Source organism: Pelodiscus sinensis, chromosome 7, assembly GCF_049634645.1.
Source record: "Pelodiscus sinensis isolate JC-2024 chromosome 7, ASM4963464v1, whole genome shotgun sequence".
NCBI lineage: Eukaryota > Metazoa > Chordata > Testudines > Trionychidae > Pelodiscus > Pelodiscus sinensis.
The window spans coordinates 70,822,877-70,841,542 of record NC_134717.1 but is presented as its reverse complement, the minus strand read 5'-3'; the positions used below and the strand labels follow the sequence as shown (position 1 = coordinate 70,841,542).

The 18,666-nt window shown below is 43.6% G+C and overlaps 1 protein-coding gene across 7 annotated transcripts in view; it reads left to right on the top strand.

Moving 5' to 3' along the window:
- HECW2 (HECT, C2 and WW domain containing E3 ubiquitin protein ligase 2) overlaps positions 1-18,666 on the top strand; it is a 309,520-nt gene that overhangs the window by 177,783 nt on the left and 113,071 nt on the right. For all 7 annotated transcript variants that reach the window (XM_075934226.1, XM_075934227.1, XM_006117907.4 and 4 more), the window contains 2 exons: positions 9,303-9,397; positions 17,204-17,279. In XM_075934226.1, the coding sequence (XP_075790341.1) occupies positions 9,303-9,397; positions 17,204-17,279 (171 nt within the window). The remainder of the gene's footprint in view (positions 1-9,302; positions 9,398-17,203; positions 17,280-18,666) is intronic.

Here is an 18,666-nt window from a genome sequence, read left to right as displayed (position 1 = left end):
CCGTAGCAGCAGAAATTCAACAAAGCAAAACTGAGCTGTGATATCATTGAGAGAGCCATCTGAGATTTAAAAACCGAAATAGTTCATTACCCATGTCATATTATACAGGTTAATGGGAGCTGCCTGTTTCAGAGAGAGGTGCTGTGAGAGGCTAAAAATTGTGACTCTCAAGTCATCTTAGTTAAGCTGCTTACTGTCTACATTCAGGAAGGGTTGTTCAAACAGAGAGCAGTGACATCAGCTCCATGAATGGATTATTTCTCTGCTCTCACTGAAATAAAAAGACCAGTTTAGTTAGTACTCCGCTGAGGTGGTGGAAATATCATGCAGGTACAGTACAGTGACAAAAATAATGTTATGGACCTATAGTGCAGAGCTGACTAGAGCATCTACAAATGTCATCAAAACCACCTGATGTGTTAAAAGTTATCTGATATTAAATTACTGTAGCAAGGTACAGGCAGTCCCTTGCAATTTTCAACCTATTATAACTTTGGCGAAAATAGTTCTTTGACATTGAAACTTGAAAATTTGAGATAATTAAATCTTATTTTCTAATCATGTCTCTTGGAGTTTGATTTCAAAAATGTTTTTGGCTTATTTTCCTTAGAGGAAGAATTTGATTTTTTGTTTAGTGTGACTATTCCTTTCAGACATTTTTAAAATATTTGTGTTATGAGCTAAACTCAAAGTGTGCCATGAATTCTTGAGTATTAATCCCAACTGGCTAGTTGGCAGGCGTGATGGAAGCATTGTTAAGAGACGAAAGAACACAAACTTCACTGTTGTCACAAAGTTATATCAATAAGAAGTTGTTTTTTATTGCAAGGTGATTATCAAATATTCATCACTTGTATCCATTTTAATTATAATATTCCTATTTTTTGCTCTGGATCTCTTTTTACCCCCTAAATTTTAAGAGGTTGACTGTTATTCACATAGTTTTCTCTGCAAGAAATTAATGGGAGTATTCATGGACGAAGGTCCAACTCAGCTTGAGTAAGGATGACAAAATCAAGAGAGGAAATACAAGATACAAATCTTAATATTTTTCAATCCCATCAGTGTTGTCTCAGAATTAGGAAATTTAGAGTATGTTGGAAATAATTAAGCAGTAAAATTCTGGATTAGTTTTGATTAATGAAAAGGATGATATGGTACCTCCAGAGCCTGGGAATGCTATTCTGCTGTTATGTAATCTATGTCCTTTCATTGTTCCATCTGGGAATTGTTTATCTCGTTTCTGCATGATTGTTGTCCCCAAACTATTTGTAAACTTTTTCTATCAGCATTTGGTATTCTGCTGCAGATGGTGTTGTGTTGATTTCCATAGAAAATCTCTTTGTTACTTTTATGTTGTTCTAAATCTGTTGCCTCTAACCACTGTTTTTGAAAATGTCAAAATTAACCTAACCTTTTGTCATCTGTTTTCTCATTTTCACAACATATGGCAAACCTCCATAATCTAACCAAGACAACGTAGTGGGACTTCTTGTGCTGAAAACTAAGCATGTGCATAAGTGCTTTACTGAATGGGGGCTTAATATGCAGTGTATATAATTGTGTATAATAATGTTTTGCATTGAGGCTACGTCTACACTGCCGGCTTCTTGCGCAAGAGTTTTTGCGCAAAAACTTCTTGCACAAGAGCACGTCCACACCCCAAAGCACATTGCAAAAGCAATATGCTTTTGTGCAAGAGAGTGTCCACACTGCATGGACGCTTTTGCGCAAGAAAGCTTTGATGGTCATTTACAGAATGGCCATCAGAGCACCTGTGCTTTTTCTGATAGGCTCTTTTTGCGCAAGAACCCCTGCTTAGCGTCCATGCTTGCCTTTTTGTGCAAGAACTCTTGTGCAAAAAAGAGTTATACCTCATAAAAGGAGGTTTACCTACACCAGAAAAAGCCCTCTGTTCTGCTGGTTTACTGCCAATTTACTTGCGCAAAAGCGCATTTGAGGTGTGGACGCTCTGCAGGTTTTTTCGCAAAAAACGGTCATTTTTGTGCAAAAACCTTGCAGTGTAGATGTAGCCTTAGAGTATATTCAATGATCTCAACATTTTATAAGCCCTGTTTTATATATAAGATAAAGGAGGCACCAATCCATGGATGTATGTGGAACAGAGGATGTAATCTTAAACTTCCAGAGTAAATGTACTAGTCTTTCACTCAAAACAGTAACAAACCCTTGTAAACTGTGAGTAGGTATTCAGTTAGGATTGTGGAATAATCAAGTGTTATGCATGTACAATAGCAGTTTAATGTCAATATCATAAAGGTATAGGGGCCAGAGAGAAAGAAATGGTAGGGAAAGATATTAGAAGGAAACACGAGAGAAATATAGGGGGAAAAGGGTAGAGAAGAAAGAAAGGAGCATGAAAAATATCTTTGTACTTGACATCAGTAGATCTTAGAAACTTTTTTTCTCTAAATAGTTTAATTTTAGCATGAGTTCTCTCACTTCCCAGCTGTTTATAGTAAGTGCTGTTGGGGACATGTTGACCAGTCTTCTCTTATAGTCCTTTCCTAAGGAATGGCATTTAATCTCTAGGCCCCACTGATAGTGTTTGAGACCCATTTAAAAGTGTCTCATGTGCAGATGAATGAGCCTCTGATGTGGTGGCTTGTGTGATTAGGTCCTGTGATGATGTCGCTTGCATAGATGTGTGGACAGAGTTGGCACTGGAGTTCATTGTGGAGGTGCTTTCTGGGTGAGTATGATTGAGGTATGCTGAGTGGTTGCTGGACAGAATTTGTTTCAGGTTAGGGGATTGTCTGTAGACAAAGATTGGCCTGTCCCCCAAGGCCCGTGAGAGTGAGGGACTGTTTTCCATGATAAGTTGTAGAAGGCTGGGCCCAGCAGGTAGTGATCAACGGCTCGATGTCAGGATGGGGAGAGTGCCCCAAGGTTCGGTTCTAGGACCGGCTTTGTTCAATATCTATTAATGACCTGGATGAGGGAATGGATTGCACCCTCAGCAAGTTTGCAGATGACACTAAGCTAGGGGGAGAGGTAGATACGCTCGAGGGCAGAGGTAGGGTCCAGAGTGACTTAGACAAATTGGAGGATTGGGCCACAAGAAATCTGATGAGGTTCAACAAGGACAAGTGCAGAGTCTTGCACTTGGGACGGAAGAATCCCAGCATTGTTACAGGTTGGGGACCAACCAGCTAAGTAGTAGTTCTGCAGAAAAGGACCTGGGGATTACAGTGGATGAGAAGCTGGATATGAGTCAATAGTGTGCCCTTGTAATCAAGAAGGCTAATGGCATATTAGGGTGCATTAGGAGGAGCATCGCCAGCAGATCCAGAGATGTGATTATTCCCCTTTATTTGGCTCTTGTGAGGCCACATCTGGACTGTTGTGTCCAGTTCTGGGCCCCCGACTACAAAAAAGATGTGGACGCATTGGAGAGGGTTCAGTGGAGGGCGACCAAAATGATTAGGGGGCTGGAACACATGACCTACGAGGAGAAGCTAAGGGAGTTGGGTCTGTTTAATCTGCAGAAGTGAAGAATGAGGGGGGATTTGATAGTAGTCTTCAACTTCCTGAAGGTTCCAAAGAGGTTCCAAAGAGGCTGGAGAAAGGCTGTTCTCAGGAGTGACAGATGGCAGAACAAGGAGCAATGGTCTCCAGTTGCGGTGGGAGAGGTACAGGTTGGATATTAGGAAAAACTATTTCACGAGGAGAGTGGTGAAACACTGGAATGGGTTACCTAGGGAAGTAGTGGAGTCTCCATCCCTAGAGATTTTTATGTCTCGGCTTGACAAAGCCCTGGGTGGGTTGATTTAGTTGGGGTTGGTCCTGCCATAGGTCTCTTCCAGCTCTATGGTTCTATGATTCTATGAATTTAAATTTAATGATGTGCTGGAAGGGTTTACTCACCCAGGAACCCACCCCGTAGTAAGCTCTGCTGCCAACTCTGTCCACACATCTATACAAGCAACATCACAGGATCTAACTACATAACCCACCACATCAGAGACTCATACAACTGCACATCCTCTAATGTGATATGTGCCAGCAATGCCCCTCTGCCATATATATTGGCCAAACTGAACAGTCTCTCCAACAAAAGATGAATTGACACAAATCAGATATTCAATTAGTAACACACAGAAATCTGTTGGGAACATTTTAACTCACCCAGGCACTTATTAATGGATCTAAAAGTGACTATCCTCTTACAAAGCAACTTCAGAAACCAGCTAGAGAGAGAAACTGTGGAACTTGCCTTCATATGTAAAATTGACACATTTAACCAAGGTTTGTATAAAGACATGAACTGGATGGGCCATTATATTCAACACCCAAAAGACATCTAAAGCTAAGTATCAAGCACTTCCAGCCTACTGTATTAGCCTCATTTAGAACATACAGTCTGATTGACAAGGGGTTTTTTTATTTTGTTTTTCCCCTTTCCCTCCCCAACTCCCTTCTTTCTATGCTATTTATTTGTACCTCTAGACCCCTTGCTCCATTCATCTGAAGAAGTGTCTTGTGCCCACGAAAGCTCTTGATACTATCTACATTTTTTGTTAGTCTCTACGGTGCTGCAGGACTATTTGTTGTTTTTTAAGGCTTTGTTAGTTTGTAACTGAAAAAACTTAAACAGTTACCCCTCTGAGTATTGTGAAAGAGTGCCCTCTCCAGTCCATAAGAGGATTGACACGTACAGTGCTGAAGGACCTCTACACTGTTATAGCTTAAGTACAATACCACTTTATGTTGCTGCTTGCAAAAATGTATGTTCTGGAAAGCTCTTACTTCCCTTGGAATTTAACTGCATGTTTGATATTAAATCAGTTCTTTAACTGCTAAATTGGGTACTTTTTATTCATGCTGTTGGATTTTTTTAAGCCAAAAATCAAGATTGTCTAATATAATTGTGAGGGCAGATGCTGTATGCTTGTACATGCATTTCTCCAGTTAGTTTTATACAGAAATAGATGTTGTACAAAGCACTGTAGCAGATCTTCTAACCCAGGCATTAAGAAAGGCCATCCTAGTAACTACATGGTGTTTTTACAGAGAATGCTTACAGAATGCTTAGGAAATCCCACAAATATAATCAGTTTCTGGTTATTGTCACAGTTTCCCTACCAAGCAGTGATCAATAACAGTGTGTAAGAAAGACAATATGCTCAAGTCAACCGGGCACAGGGAGTATGTTATAAGCATACAGCATCTGCCCTCACAATTATATTAGACAATCTTGACTTTTGGCTTTCAGAAACACTGCTATAGACTACATGCATTTCCCTGCTTCCCCACCAGTAATTATTTTAGCAGGCTGGCCAGCAGCCTAGCTCAGTCCTGGTTCGCGCTGGGTCCACGATCTAACCCCCCTGCAGCTCTGCATTTAAAGTGCATTAGGAGCCAGGCAGGCAGGCAGCCCAGCTCAGTTTTGGCTTGCACTGAGCCCGGGAGCTCAGCCCTGCCCCCCGTGGACAGGGGCTGTTGCCACCCTGTGCAACTGCCTCTATATCAGAGGCAGCAGCGCGGGATGACAGGCAGCTGGTCCGCAAAGGGGACTGGTTTTTAAACTGGATCCCCTCATGGACCAGCTCCTACCTGGTACCCCACACTGCTGCCTCTGATACAGAAGCAGCAGTACAGAGTGGCAGACGGCTCCTCAGGAGTGGCACACTGGCTGCTGGCCTCACCCCCCCCGGAACTATAGAATAGTTGAGTAATCGATAAGATTTCAAGAGGTTAATTGACTATTCAATTAACAGATATTTAATATCCCTATCTGAGACCTCCCTTAGGAAAAAGGTGGCAGTGCTCCTGTCTCAGAAGCCGGGGCGCATCCATTTAGCTGTATTGTTCAGATCATCTGTCCCATTATGGGATAAAGTAGTAAAAAATGGCAAGAAGCTTCTGCATCTCACAGAAGGTAAAGTTTAGGATCTTCAGAAAACTTAGGGGAAAAGAGAGAGAAGAACTGAACTTTTTCCTTTCTGAGAGGGCCTGGAGGTCAAAATGTTCAGTGGTTTTCCAAGTCAGCATCCCTTGTGTCTAGGGTTGAAGAGCTCGGAGTTCCTTTGTAGTGCTGCCCCGCACTAGGCAGAGATCTTCCTTTTAAAGGCCCAGCCCTTTCCAGGCTTAACAAATTTCACTGATGCACTGGATTGGGGCTAATTGTGTTTGGAGGAGCTCTTTAATCCTGACTGTAATGAGGAGCTTCCTTACAAAACCCACCTCTGTAAAGTGCTCAGAGATCCACAGATGTTCCACTGAAATCAGTGATGCAATCTGCCCTTCAGTATTAATTATTATTCCTAATACTGAAGGTATAGTCTATCATCAGCAGACTACCAAAAGGAGAAAAGGAAAATATATAAATTATGGCTACATCTAGACTGGCGGCTGCTTTTGCGGAAAAACTTGCCAGCTGTCTACACTGGCCGCTTTGAATTTGCGCAAGAACACTGACGATCTAATGTAAGATTGTCAGTGTTCTTCCGCAAATACAATGACTCTCCCATTTGGGAAAAAGCCCTCTTGCACAAATGCTTTTGCACAAGAGGGCCAGTGTAGACAGCTGAGAACTGTTTTGCGCAAAAAAGCCCTGATGGCGAAAATGGCAATCGGAGCTTTCTTGCGCAAAACTGCGTCTAGATTGGCACGGACACTTTTCTGCAAAAAGTGCTTATGCGCAAAAGCGTCCGTGCCAATCTAGACGCTCTCGTTAACAGCATTTGCGGAAAATCATGCCAGTCTAGACATAGCCTATATGTTTGAGAGTATTGTGTCAGTGTTGTATGTGTGAGAACGTCTTGCCCTACCAGATTAGAGTATTTTAAATAGCAGTTTGTTGGGGCTATGCAGGCCTCCTGTGCCACCTCATGCTCTTGTAAAAGGGCAAAAAGGATAGGCCATCTCCCGTCTTCTCATTTCCCTCACTGCCTGGAACAGCAAGACAGAACCTAGTGGGTGTCTGACAACTGTACTGCACCTTTTCTCGTCATGCTCTTTGAGATTTCAAGCCATTCCCTTTAGTGATGAGCTAATCAAATTGAAAGGTGGGCTGAGTGCAGTTGCTCTCCACAGACTATAGAGTTCATATATTGGAATACTGTGAACAGTTCTGGTGTCTAATTTTTTCAGCATTCTCTTTAAATTGTAGAGAGGGAGCAAAAAAAGCGATCAAATTTTTTCAGAGTTGAAGAAAATGCCTTTCAGTAAAATTTTTAGTGTGTCAGAAAAAACGGAGGTGACTTGATCATAGTGTACAAGTACTTTCATTGGGGAGAAAAATAACAAGAATTAATGGGCTTTTTAATTTAATAGAGAAGGGCATAAAAATCAGTGATTGGAAGCTGAAATAAGGCACATTTGAATTTGAAACCAGGCATTCATTTGTAGTAGGGAGGTGATTAATCTCTGGAACAAACAATCAAGGGAAGTGGTGGATTCTCAATCTCTTGATGTCTTCAAATCAAGACAGGGCACCTTTCTGGAAAAGAGATTTGTTAATCAAGTACAACTTGTATTTGAATAATGTGTAATTTACTTGGCTCAATATGGGGATAAATAGGTGAAATTCAATGGCCTGTAACATTCAAGAGGTCAGACTAGATGGCATCTGACCTTAAACTCTGTGCATCTTCGCTTTAAGAAAAAACAGTTACTTACACTACAGTAATTGTAGGCAGGGCGGGGCGGGGGTTAGGCGTTGTAGTCAGAGCAGTTCCCATGGCCTATCCTCCAGCCCCACGTTTTGAGTTCTCAGAAGCTTTGGACCTAGAATCCAAGGGAAGTGAAGGAGGGCAGTGACTGCCCCAGCCTCTCTCTCCTCACACAGGAGCACAAGGAGACCCAAGGTACGTGGGTGGCCCTAGCATAAATTGCTGTTCAGAATTCTCCAATCTGGCGTGCATAAGGTGGGATGTCTGACTACAGTGGGATTCACACTAACACTTTTGATAGCCACAGTAACTGTAGAATAAAGAACCAACCATTCTGTACTCAAGAACAGTAGCCACATGTTTTTAAAAAAAATTTCATATGCAATTTAGGCAGAGCCCCAGCTTTTACCTCTTGGGTAAATTTTTATCCCAGTATAATTCAGGTGTGGCCAACCTGAGCCTGAGAAGGAGCCACTGTTTACCAAAGCACGTTGCCAAAGAGCTACAGTAATTTGTCAGCAGTTCCCATCAGGGGCCTCCTTTCCCATCTCCAGTATCTTTTGCTCACCAGCAGCCCCACCGATTAGGGCCTCCTCTTCCTTCCCCGCACCTCCTGCCCACTGCAGTTGGCTGTTTCATGGCACTCAGGAGGCTCTGTAGGGGAGGGAAGGAGCGAGGGTTCAATACATGTGGAGGAGGAGGTGGAGCCCGGAGTTGAGCACTGGAAAGTTTGCACCTGTAGCTGCAGCTCCAGTCAGTGCCTGAGCAAGGAGCTGCATATTAACTTCAGAAGAGCCACCGGTGTCTCCAGAGCCATAGGTTGGCCGCCTGTGGTATAAGTGATCCTAGCACTTCTTACAGTCATCTAAAACATTCATATATTAATCTGAGCATATGTGTATGACATTTTCCCTTTGAGAAGCCAAATAGTTTTTTTAATTATAGCATAAAATATCATTATACAAAATATCTTCAATTAAACTGACCAAATGTTGAAAAGTAGCTATATTTAGGGCTATACCATTTGCAGGGTTTAATAAAGATATGAAAAAATAGTTTAAGCATAAAACAGCTTGCATGCAATACATTATGGGATCTTGAGTTGCAAGAAATCCATTTCTAGGTCTGTTGAAGAGCTTAAGTAATTTGAATTGATCTTTAATTTTTAGAGTAAAATGGAATTTCCTTCACAAGTGAATGCTAAGACTAAATGCTATATTCAGTGTTCATATCCCCTTGTTATTAGGCTCCAGAAGACTTATAAAAAGCAGATCAATATCTGTCTTGGCTGATGCTTTAATGTGGACAAAACCACATGCTAAAACTCATTATCTTTTTTCCCAAGTGATTTTTTGTGAGCGTGCCACCAGGTTTTAACGGGCTTTTAAGTGGTTTCGGGATTTGGCTTTTTCCTCTTTAGGAAGGAGAGAGATTTTCAGTTTTCCAGAATTTGAAAGGAAATAAATGCCAATGAAAGTTTTGATTTGCCTTTATAATGGAGATGGGATACATTAACAAATCATGTTAGCAAAACAGCCTATCAGTCATTTCATGAGTGGACTATGATTCAACTGAGTTTTCTCATAAACGGGGGGCTGCCATTGCCCTGTCCCATGTTCACAATGTTTGGATTCCACGTAACTGTTCATTTGTTTGTTTTCCCAGCTGAAATTAAGATCTGTTTTAAATACTACCATGGTGTCAGTGGAGCTTTGCGAGCTTCTACCCCATGTATCACTGTGAAAAACCCTGCTGTGATGGTAAGTTTAGTCTTTATATCTGTTTGTAATTTATGTGTAAGGAGATAATTAACCTGTCAGTCAAACCTGCTTAATATCAACACCAGTCTCTTAGTTTTGCCATTAATTAGAACTTTTCAAAAAGTGATCTGATTTGATACAATCCATTTGTGTTATAGGCTGCGCAGAAGTAGGGACTGCTGTTAAAGTTGTCTAGTACTTTTCATGATAAGACTTTGTTTTCAATTGCTTATAACTTTGCCAAACTGGTTGGGATGGAAGTTTTCATGCTGTGTTTATACTTCAGGGTGAATCTTTTTAGAAAATATGAGCCAAAACAATTTAACTATTTCTCAGAATTAGGTTAGGAAATGCATATATTTAGCATGGGCAAAAGAGTTATGTTGAGAATCACAACCACTTGATATTTAGCAACAGTGCCTGCCTTTTCCTAGCCATGTACAAATTCCACAGAAATTTGGACAAGTTGTGAGCCTTTGACAATCCCAATTCACACAAGCTCAGTAGAGTTTGCTAGAATTTGGCACCTAAATTTGAAGGGCAGAATTGTATCTGAAATTGTTTCTCTGAGGTGCCTGGGATCACAGTGGCATCAGGTATGAGAACCAAAAGCAAAAAGACTCTCTCTCATGTACTCTCAGTGCTCCCTGGCTACCACATGAGAGTGTGTGGAAAGAGGGAGGATTTGGGGACAAAGCTGCAGCATGCCTGGAATGTAGCTAGACTTTACCGGGGGATGAGCATGGAGGGGAAACCTTTGGCAGAAATGGGGAGGAAGAGTTGGCACACGGATGGGCACTGGGACATGGAGATGTGTAAGGGAGAGTTGAAATTGGGATAGTGAGTTGGGTTTGGATGGGGTGGGACAAGAGTCAGGGAGGACTGGGATGAGGATTAAGATGGAGGAGCCAAGGAAAGAAGCAGGGAGCAGGAGATGGGTCAGAAGGGCCTGCAATCTCTATTGCATGTTCCATTTTGAACTTGGAATAGAATCCAGGATTTGTTTGTCTTAGTATTAAACTTTTCTGTCTTCAAATTAGTTGTTCATCCCACTAGCCAAAGTTTGTCTTATCTTCCTCTGAAAACTGGCCTGCATAGAAGCTGACAACTTACTACTGCTATTGCTTTTTAAAGCCTGTAACCTCTTCATTTAAAATTACACGCAAAAAGCTACATTATATTCTCAGTTGTAATTGTGCACTCCTATTGGGTTCTAATGGAAATACATAGTTGTAACTGAAGATATTATTTGAAGAGGATAGTTACACATGTGCAGTCCTAAGAAAATAATTTGTTCTTCAGTAGCTCTGTACAGGAGATGGAAACAGCCCATTTTCACCCTCAGATCCCAACTTGAGATTGAAGACCTGGTTAGAATTCTTGCGAACTATGCACACATAATACAGAAAGGAAGATGCAGTAAATATGGAACCTTCGTGATATCTTTCTTAGTCTCGGCAGACAACTGAACTGTTTCAGTCCAGCCTGACTTGCATATATTTTGTCCACACACAAAGTTGAAACCTGTTTAATGTCATTTGATAGTAGGCAGATGCAATTGTATTCAATCAAATACAATTCAGTTGGGATACGTCTACACAGCACGGCTGTTTTGGGATACCGGAGGTATCATGAATTAGCTACTCCGCATTTACACAAGCCAACTGTTGTTTTGAAATATTTTTCAAAATAACGGGTGTGCTATTTTGTCATCCTGGTAAATCTTGTTGCGATAAGGAATGGCTTGAAATAGTGTGTTATTTTAAAATTTGGTGCTGTGTAGACACGCCAGATTTCAAAATAAGCTATTTTGAATTTAGGGTGCTGTGTAGATGCACCCTTGCTGAATATAATTTTTCCATTAACTAGGGCTTTCTGCTAAACGAGAAATGTGTTTGACTATAATGCAATATTGAGAGAAAATTGTGAACTGTAGACTAGGAAATTTAGAAGAATCCATAGCAGAGCACATCTAAGCACACTGAACCACTTGATAATATTTTGGGAATTGTGTGTCTTGGGCCTAATCCTGTAAAGTGCTATGCAACTCCAGTGGTAGTTTAGAGTCTTGAGCATCTTACAGAGCAGCAGTTGGCACCTTTCAAGATCAAGAAAGTCAGTGCTATCATGTGCATGTTATTTGCATGTGTCCTGAATAAACTGCTCTAGTAAAAGTGAGTAGTCTTGTAGACCTTAGAAAGGAAGTTGCTTTTGCCCATGAAAGCTCATTATAATATACCACACACACACACTCACTCATGATTTTTAAAGTTACAGACTAACACGGCTACCCCTCTGAGACTTTTGTGCTCTACTAAGTTATTTGTTGTAAGCAATTCTTGATTTCATTTTTTGGCTATACCCAAAATTCAGTGCACTTTCTATTTAGTTATTTCATAACCGCTGATAAAACAAACTGAAAAGACTAGGCATGATTCAATGTGTATGCTGAGTTATTTTCTCTGGTGTGATGTACTAAGGAGAAATATGAATAGAATCCATAATCTAAACCGCCTTATATACATAACACACATCTTTCATGAGTTTGGGTTTACCCATATCTGAAGCCTGAGAAGACTAAAACTTCCATTTATTGGACTGTTAATTACAGGTTGAACCTCTCTAGTCCTGCACTCTCGGGTCTGGCAACATCTGTGGTCTGGCATGATTGTAGTTAGCCAGATGTACACTTACACGTTTCTCATGATTCCATAAAGTTTGTTTAGAGTCACCAGCCGTTGCTCTCGGTGTTCTGTTCTGTTATTTAGCTCGGATATACCCGTAAATGTATTCTAAGAGCCCGGTAAGCAGTGAAAGTGTTGGTAATACTAGACAATATTGACCTCCTGTGATTCAGCAAATTCTGTGGTACGGCACCAGTTGGGTTCTGGTTTGGAGAGGTTCTGGTCTGGAGAGGTTCAGCCTGTACTTCTAAAAGTAGGTAAAACTACCAAAAGTTTCTCACTGATTAAAATGGAAACTTACCAGTGTGAATGGAAAAATACCTGATAATCCCTGAAAATAATTGTATTCTCATGCGTGACTATTCCTTCAGTATCTTGTAGTACATTTTCTTCAACATCTCACAATTGCTATTTATCGCAGTACTAAATGCGCTCTTGTGGAATAACTAGTCTTTAAAGTAAATAGTTTTAATCAGTTGTTTAAATAATTCAGTTGTTCTGTTACATAAATGCATTATTATGTACACTGCAAGGCTTCCTAACTCAGTATTGTACTTATTTCAGTATATCACTATGTAGCCAATTTAAATAATTTTCCACAGTACATTTTGTTTATTTAATAATATAATGTGTAGCCAGACAATCCACTGATGACTTTCAGTTGTGGATACTGAATGTTGCAATTTAGTCTAGATCATTGGTATTTTTTTCAACTTCGCATTCCTCCTTTTTAAGAATTTTATGTAGTCTGTGTACTCAGTGTATGTGTGTATACAGTAAATAGGTGAAAGATTTGTATTTATGATTGTATTTCATTGTAATTGTGTTAGATTACGTGCCAGAAAAATGCAGCCTTGTAAATTTCATTGCAGTGATGCTGCTGTAACATTGCTATATTTTTACTTTTATGGTAATCAAATTCAATTGAGGCATTTTTTTCTGTTTAAAAAAAAGTACTACTCTTGTAGGTAGTTTGTTGCCATGACTTAATACGGTAGTGTGGTCTTAAATGATTGAATGGCTCCTCAGAAAAAAATATACACAGAATCAGCAAGGACTTTTTCTTAATGAATGTTTGGAACAAAAAAATCAATATAAGTCATCATAAGCCAAAAAAAGGAAACTAAAAACTCTACAGTTCTTATTACCGTTGGTGTTCAGTCCAACTGTCCCAAAGATATACAGTAAAACTCCATTGGTCCGGCATCCACTGCTCCGGTACTCCTGATGGTCTGGCACCATCGGGAACCCTGAAGTGCTCAGGGCAGCCGAACAATTGGAGCTGCTCTGCGCTCGGCTTCCCCGATTCAGCCACTGCTGAAACTGACCAGCAGCTGAATCGGGAAAGCCAGGGGCAGAGCAGCTGGAGTGCTGCTGGGTTGGTCCCGCAGCGCCGAGGAGCGGAGCTGTGGGACCAACCTGGCAGCACCCCAGCTGCTCTGCTCCAGGAGCCCTGATTCAGCCGCTGCTGAAACTGACTAGTGGCTGATTCCGGGAAGCCACTTGCCCCTGGTTGGTTTCCCCCACTGCCTGGTTGGTTCCAGACTGGCGCCAGCTTCTGCTCTGTTGCCGGTCCCCAGGGTGGTCGGCGGCTATACCCCATGCAGGATGGTTGCTCTGTCCCGACTGTGAGGTGAATTCCTCTCCTGGGCATGGCCTGGGTGGATGTCGGATGCTTTTCTTCCATCCCTTCTGCCGCTATGAAGCGCTCCATCAAGTGGGTCGCCTCTTCTAGCGAATCGGGCAGGTGGTGGTGTGCCCACTTTTGTCCATCCACTAGTAGGATCCTTATGTATTGCTCTAGTATCACCTGCTCAGCCACCTGTAACCCTGATTTGTTCGCGGGTTCTAGCCATCTCATGCCGGCCTTCCTCACTCGTTGACCTATCACCTGCTGATAGGTCTCCGGGGATATACCCAGTTGATCCAGGATCACCTCTTTGACCTTGTAATAGCACAGGGCATCTTTGTCTGCCATGCCTCAGTAGGCCATCTGGGCAGGGCCAGTCAGGTAGGGTGCAAGTATCTTACCCACGTTCTCCACCACGTGTAAAAGGACCATGCTGCCTCGAGAGGTTGTTTACTACCACCACCCTATTTATTATTACACTCCTTGTGCCTCTAAGCCCGACATAGTCTCATGCCTCGACAAGAAAATCCCAGCTTCCCTACGCTTTCGAAGGAGACCCGAATTGCCCATCTCGCATATCCAGCTGTGCGACTTGCTTCACTCCGGATGATGGAGTAGGGGGGTTCAGGCCCTCCCTCTTGTCGAACCCTGGCCCAGGGCCCTATGGCAGGGATTGCCTATCCCTGCTCAGCAGATGGGGTATTGTCCCTAAACCCACCCGCTCACGGGCTCCACGACCCTGCCCTGGGCTGCTTCCTACTCCATCTCCCTAGGGGCAGGTCCACTCTGGCTCCCCCTGCTCACCGTTCATCCGCTCGAGCGTCTCTCGGTCTCCCTCCTCCTCCTGGCTGGCGAGACTTCTTTTTAAATCCCCCTCCAGCAGGGCTCCTGATGTCATTGCCCCTACGACTCGGAGTCGCCCCCTGGTGACGTCATCTGCCCGCGCCTCCGAGTCGCCATTGACGTCATCTGCCCGCGCCCCCGAGTCGCCCCGTATGGCATCACCATCGGCCACTCTAGCCCCGGGGGCGTTCCCTGCCAACGCTCATGCTCCCCGCGTCCCTCGGGGCCGGCCAGGGTGGCCATTGCCTGGTCCTGTGTCCCCACGACGGTCCTGCTCTCCCCCCAGGGTCTCGCACGCCCCTCGCCCCGATCCTTCCGAGTGCGGGGCGGGAGCGCCCCGTCACACATGTATTTTGCGTTGGGTCAGTTTCTCAAAGTGTTCCCCGGGCCCACTTCTGGAAAAGCTGCTTTGTTTACCTAAAGGGTTCACAGCTATGGAGCCTTGTGGCTCCCATTGGCTCAAGTTTGCCGTTTCCAGTCAGCATCCTGCAGCTCCTCTTGGCCCACAGGACACTTTAATAGTGATAGAAATGTAGCCGTGTTAGTCTGGGGTAGTTGAAGCAAAATGCAGGACAATGTAGCACTTTAAAGACTAACAAGATGGTTTATTAGATGATGAGCTTTCGTGGGCCAGACCCACTTCCTCAGATCAAATAGTGGAAGAAAGTAGTCACAACCGTATATACCAAAGGATACAATTAAAAAAATGAACAAATATGAAAAGGACAAATCACATTGCAGAACAGGAGGGGGATGCTCTCTCAATGACTTGACCACCTGCATTCTGCTACAAAGACCTTTTACATCTGCACTTGAAAGGGAATCCTCTGAACTGTCATTCATGTTAAAATTCGACACTTGCCAACAAGGACTTAACAAACATTTGAACTATCTCACCCATTACCAAGACAGTTTCCCAATTATCACCTCTAATACCATTAACTCACAAACATCCCACTCTCCCTACCTCTAATATCATCAATTCACAGACACTTACCTTCCTTCCTCCCCCTCCCCCCCCCGCATCCCCCTTCTGTTCTGCAATGTGATTTGTCCTTTTCATGTGTGTTCATTTTTTTTAATTGTATCCTTTGGTATATATGGCTGTGACTATTTTCTTCCACTATTTGATCTGAGGAAGTGGGTCTGGCCCACGAAAGCTCATCACCTAATAAACCATCTTGTTAGTCTTTAAAGTGCTACATAGTCCTGTATTTTGCTTCAGGACACTTTAAGAAACACTGTGTAAGGTAATAAATGGTACAGGGAAGTACTTGCTGCGCAGTGTCTATGGTCAGCTCACATTTGTTGCACTTAAAGAAATAGAACTAACAGCATCTTGATGTCACGGGGTGTGCCCCCCCCTCCCGAGGGGAACCCTCCCCTCCCCCGTGATATCCCTTGCTCAGGGGAAATATGGCCCACCGGCCTAGTCCAAAGTTCAGTGCCCCTGACTCGGGAAATACGGCCCACCGGCCTAGTCCAAAGTTCAGTGCCCCTGACTCAGGAAATACGGCCCACTGGCCTAGTCCAAAAAGGTCTGTGGTCTCTCTCTGAAAGGCTTTCTGGCCTGGAGGCCTAGGCCTCCAGTGAGTCTCCCCTGGCTATCAAGGAAGCAAGTGTTGCAAGGCAGGGAGGTAGGGGGACCCGGGCCCTCCCACTCCTCCGCGTCCCAACCCAGGGCCCTGTTCACGGTGGACGCTTCCACCACCTGCTCAGCGGGGCGTCCTGCCGAAAAGTGCTGAGCTCCCGGAGGGACAGACCTCTGCCCTGGGACACTTCCAACCGTCCCTGGTGTTGGGGCTGTCGCTGAGGCTGCAGCGGCTGCTGCCTGGGCTGCAGCTCCTGGGGGGCTGGGGTTGGGGCTGCTGCCGGGGCTGGGGCTGCGGCAGCTACTCAGGAGCTCCAGCCTGAGCTCCTGCCCTGCTGGCAGTCCGTCCAGACTGAGCTGCTCCACTGGCTTTTATACAGCTCCAGCAGTTGGAGCATGCCCAGTCTGGGAAGAAGGGCGGGACTTCCTCTGCCCACAGGGACTTAGCCCGCTCCCCTTCAGTGCAGGGCATATCTGCCCTGTCACAGGGGATAAGACAATATGGCGCATTTAGTCTGAAAGCAGTTATAATAATAGATTCTTCAAAAGCAATTCTTAACAGACAACTAACAAATTAATCCAAAAACAGTTTTTCACTTATAAAATCCTATTCATAAAAATAGATCTGCAGTTCATGAGGTTACATAACGTCACATTGGCAGCTATAATTCATTAAAAGGGCAATGTTATTCTTCAGCCCTAAATGCTTACCTATAAGATGCCAATTCACAGTATTCATTTTTAAAAGACACAGAAACCTATGAAGAAGAGCTTTTACGTTCTTCGTTAATACCTTCCACACACCTACTTGTTCATGAATTATGTATGTTCAGAAGATTCTCAGTATTGCAGAATTGACACTATATAGCATAGAAATAACCAGTATTCTTGAAATTCCAAGGGATTAGAAACAGACAGAAACAAGTACTGGTGCTTTCACAGTATAGCTTTGTCTATGGGTAATATTATCCCTCTGAGTATTTAATCATCATTTTTATCAGCATACAAAAACAAATGAAAAATACCATGATACCCTTTATTTTTGTCTCCTCCTTTAGTTAGGTGTGGAAGGCATGGATGAAGGTGCTTCTGGAACTCAACATTCTCGTAAATTAGTCAGCTTTACACTATCAGGTAAGATTTCAGAAGTATCTTCCGTTATCACACTAAAACAAGCCTCAGTTGTGTGTTAAATAGTTAGCAAAAATCAGAATTAACTTCAACTGTACTATGGCAAAGAAAATGATTTTTTTTAAAAAAGGATAAGATACTACTGAGCTCAGTTGCATCTGTTTTCTTGAGGTGCACACTCCAGTGGTCTGAAAGATATAATTTCATTGAGAACCTCTGTGTTGAAAGCAAACCGGATTCACTTATATCCAGAAATGAACGAAACTGTTTTGTTGGATCTCGCATGAGAAGTGTGCAGGAAAGTTTTAGTGTGACAGAGGGAACATCCATCTCAGATTGAGGAACGGCAAAGCTAACTTTTCTGTACATAGAAAAGAGCTAATGGATTATGAGTTAGTCCCATGGTTTTGAGAGATGGACAGAGTGCCAGAACTAAAAGAGTTATAAATAGTTGAATCGTTTTGAATTCCTTTTCTCTCTCTATACATAAGAAAAATTTCCTGTGGGATGACAGAGTGACATCATTACATCACTATGCATCCTGCCACCCCTCCTCGCTCAGCCATGCGGCCTCCTCCCACTGAGCTTTACATACAGCAGCCATGCAGATTAGTGACCCAGCTTCACTCCAACCCCTCGCCATGCACGCTGGACAATGCAACCCATGAGACACTTAAGTACGACACCATACATAGGGCCTGAGTGATGAGCCATTCTCTTCTGACCGCCAGGTCCCAGCCCCCCAGTGCTGTTGGGAAACAAAGGACACACCCAGACCCCCACTGTCGCCCTGCTATGCTGCACAAGGATATACTTCCTAAGGGAGAGCTCCCTCCAGCCCTGGCTGCAGCTGAATCCGTCTCCTCCCCTGCCTCCAAACAGCCTTCCAAGCTGCCCCAAAGGCTGTTCACACAGCATTACACAAACCCCAACAGGCCTGTTCAGAAAGGCTAGGCTGAGCCCAAGTGCACAGCTCAGTGAATTTGTGGGAGGGGCAGGGTGTGGTTAGGGAGGGAAGAAGAGGGAGAGGGTGTATGTGGGGATGGGCAGTGTGGTAAGGAGGGTGGTGGGGGTGAGGAGGATATAGGAAAGGAGGCAGGGGGATGGGCAGTGTGGAGGTGCAGAGGGAAAGGGATTAGCGAAGGATGAGGATGTAGGAATGGGGGAAGGAGATGGGGGTAGGAATGGAAGGAGGGGGATGGGCAGTGTGGAGGTGCAGAGGGAAAGGGATTAGCGAAGGATGAGGATGTAGGAATGGGGGAAGGAGATGGGGGTAGGAATGGAAGGAGGGGGATGGGCAGTGTGGAGGTGCAGAGGGAAAGGGATTAGCGAAGGATGAGGATGCAGGAATGGGGGAAGGAGATGGGGGTAGGAATGGAAGGAGGGGGAT